Genomic DNA, 2,473 nt, shown 5'->3' with positions numbered 1-2,473 from the left:
ATATAACCATCAGAAGACATAATTAGAGAGTAACTAGCGAAGATCTAGTGTAGTGAGCTTTATGTGTCTTGGGCCTGGGCCCGTTCTTTTTACCAAAACAATAATAATAACAATAACAAGGTTGGGAGATACCGTTTGGGTAAACAAAAAAAACAATAAAAATGATAGAACCAACTTAGTTTGGAATCAACTTAACAAGTGTCTTGGCTAAAGAAACACTCTTTTCTTTTACGTTGCTAGGGTTTCTTCTGCCACATCTTGCTGGATAGTGACCAAGGATGCGGGGGACCTTCGTGAGGGGAGGGGCCTCACGGCCACACAGCCCCCGTGACGAGCTTGCGGTGAGAGGCGAACCACCTCCAAGATCTGCCAAGAAGGGTAGGAAAGAGACAGAGGGAGATACCTTCACTAAAGATAGAACAGCAATAGTAAGAGTGGAGGAATATCTTTTGCTGAGGCAGTCAAGGCTGGAAACAGAACCGAATCTTCACACACAATACCCAGAAAGAAAATCAAACAGGAGATACATATGGAGGAAGATGAAGAAGAGGACATCGATGACATAATAGTAAAGAAAATGGCCAATGGTCTATTCAATGTTGTGATTGGAGAAAGGGTACAGAGAGAGCTACGAAAGGAGTGGTGGGAGACCTTCATTGTTAAACTCCTTGGAAGAAAGGTGTCATTAGTAGTGCTAAAGAGGAGACTGGAGATTATGTGGGGAAAAAATGGAAGCTTGGATGTCATTGACTTGGGCAACGATTTTTTTCTGGTGAGATTTTATAACTCTGGTGATTTGGATTTCGCATTAATGGAAGGACCTTGGAAAATCCTTGACCACTACCTGACTGTTCAAATGTGGAAACCGGACTTTAATCCTTCTACTGCCACCATTGACAAAATTGCTGCTTGGATACACTTGCCAGAATTGGCAATAGAATATTACCATAGAGCAATCTTAGAAAAGATTGCTAACATTATGGGGAGAAAGCTGAAGGTTGATACCAATACAGCGGAGGTTACTAGAGGAAAGTTTGCTAGGCTTTGTGCGGAAGTGGACCTAACACAGCCACTGGTCTCTCAATACATGATCAATGGGGTCTACTACACAATTGAATACGAAGGACTTCATCAAGTCTGCTTTGAATGTGGTAGAGTAGGTATTGAAAAATGGATTTGCCCTGAAAAAAGAACACATACGTCAGCAACACCAGAAAATAGGGAGGAAGGAAGAAGAGCTCAGATAGAAGGGACAAAGGCAGATGAAGGGGGCAATCCTGGAAATTTAGCAAAAGGCAAGGGCATAGTAGGAAAGGATGGAGATGGTGATATGTACAGACCGTGGACGATCGTACAAAGACCATTACGAGGAAGGCAGACTGGAAAAATGGGGGAAGGTACAGTTAGTGGCAACACTTCAAAAGGGCAAGACAAGGAAATGACTAATATAGGTAATCAATCTAGATTTATTGTTCTTCAGGATTTAAATCCATATTCTAGAAGCATCCAAAACCAGAATGACGTTGCCAACAAGGTAAATGAGAAGAAAGACAAGGAAGTAGAGAATATAACTGTGCACCAAAAAGGAACCTACCTGACTAAACAACCTAAACAAAGTAATAGGCAGACCACCCAGCCCAATAACAATAAACCAACCTAGAACACACAAAAAAGCCTTTCAACTAACCCAGTCAACTCACAAATAGGCCATACACAATCTAAATCAACCATTCGAAACTAAAAAGCCCACACACAAGCCAACATTATGCAATCTACACCAGACCCAGCCCAAACTAGCCATGTCATCACTGCTCAGATAACCCATACCATAAATCATAGGAACAATACACCGAACCACTTATCCCTGGCCCACCATCAAGAAAACTGGGCAAACCCTGAACACAGCCTTTCCCCTACTTTGCAAAATGACTTGTTCATGTGTGAAGTAGTAGAAAACACCTTACCCCCTCCTGAGCCTACCTCAGGACATTCTAGTGAACATGCCACAGTTCTTGTTCAACATGAAAAGGAAATCATTGATGAGACCTTCTGTGATGCAAATGATCAACCCCCACAAGGGGAAGATATACAACTTGCGTAAGGCCTAGGGGCATGTCCTGGTATTTCCTCTTCTTCTCCTTCTATATGACAATGATTGTTTTTGCTTGGAATACTAGAGGGATAGTGAATAAGGCTACCATTTGAACCTTGAAAGAGTACAAAAAAGATTACAAGCCAGATATAACCCTTCTCTTTAAAACCCGTTGTAGTGGAAATAAGACGCAAAGAGTGATCAGGGAGCTGGGTTTTATGAATTATTTTGTTGAAGAAGCTATTGGTTTTATGGGTGGAATTTGGGTGCTATGGGATGACCCTAATTCAAATATTAACATTATAGAAAGGCAAGAGCAGCTGGTGCATTTTAGTTTTGATAGGATGGGAATTGGAAAATGTTTTTTTCACTGCAATATAT

At 41.4% G+C, this 2,473-nt stretch overlaps 1 protein-coding gene across 1 annotated transcript; it reads left to right on the top strand.

The window, feature by feature from the left end:
• Positions 1 to 529: 529 nt before the first annotated feature.
• On the top strand, positions 530 to 1,660 carry LOC107474919 (uncharacterized). Its single transcript, XM_016094564.1, has one exon. The coding sequence runs from the start codon at positions 530 to 532 to the stop codon at positions 1,658 to 1,660; it is 1,131 nt and encodes a 376-aa protein (XP_015950050.1).
• The last annotated feature ends 813 nt before the right edge of the window (positions 1,661 to 2,473 follow it).

Source organism: Arachis duranensis, chromosome 2 (assembly GCF_000817695.3).
Source record: "Arachis duranensis cultivar V14167 chromosome 2, aradu.V14167.gnm2.J7QH, whole genome shotgun sequence".
NCBI classification, from domain to species: domain Eukaryota; kingdom Viridiplantae; phylum Streptophyta; class Magnoliopsida; order Fabales; family Fabaceae; genus Arachis; species Arachis duranensis.
The sequence above is the reverse complement of the archived record's forward strand: the minus strand, read 5'-3'. Positions and strand labels throughout refer to the sequence as shown.

Coding starts and splice junctions, on each gene's coding strand:
- LOC107474919 (XM_016094564.1), top strand. CDS start 530: ATGGAGGAAGATGAAGAAGAGGACATCGATGACATAATAGTAAAGAAA.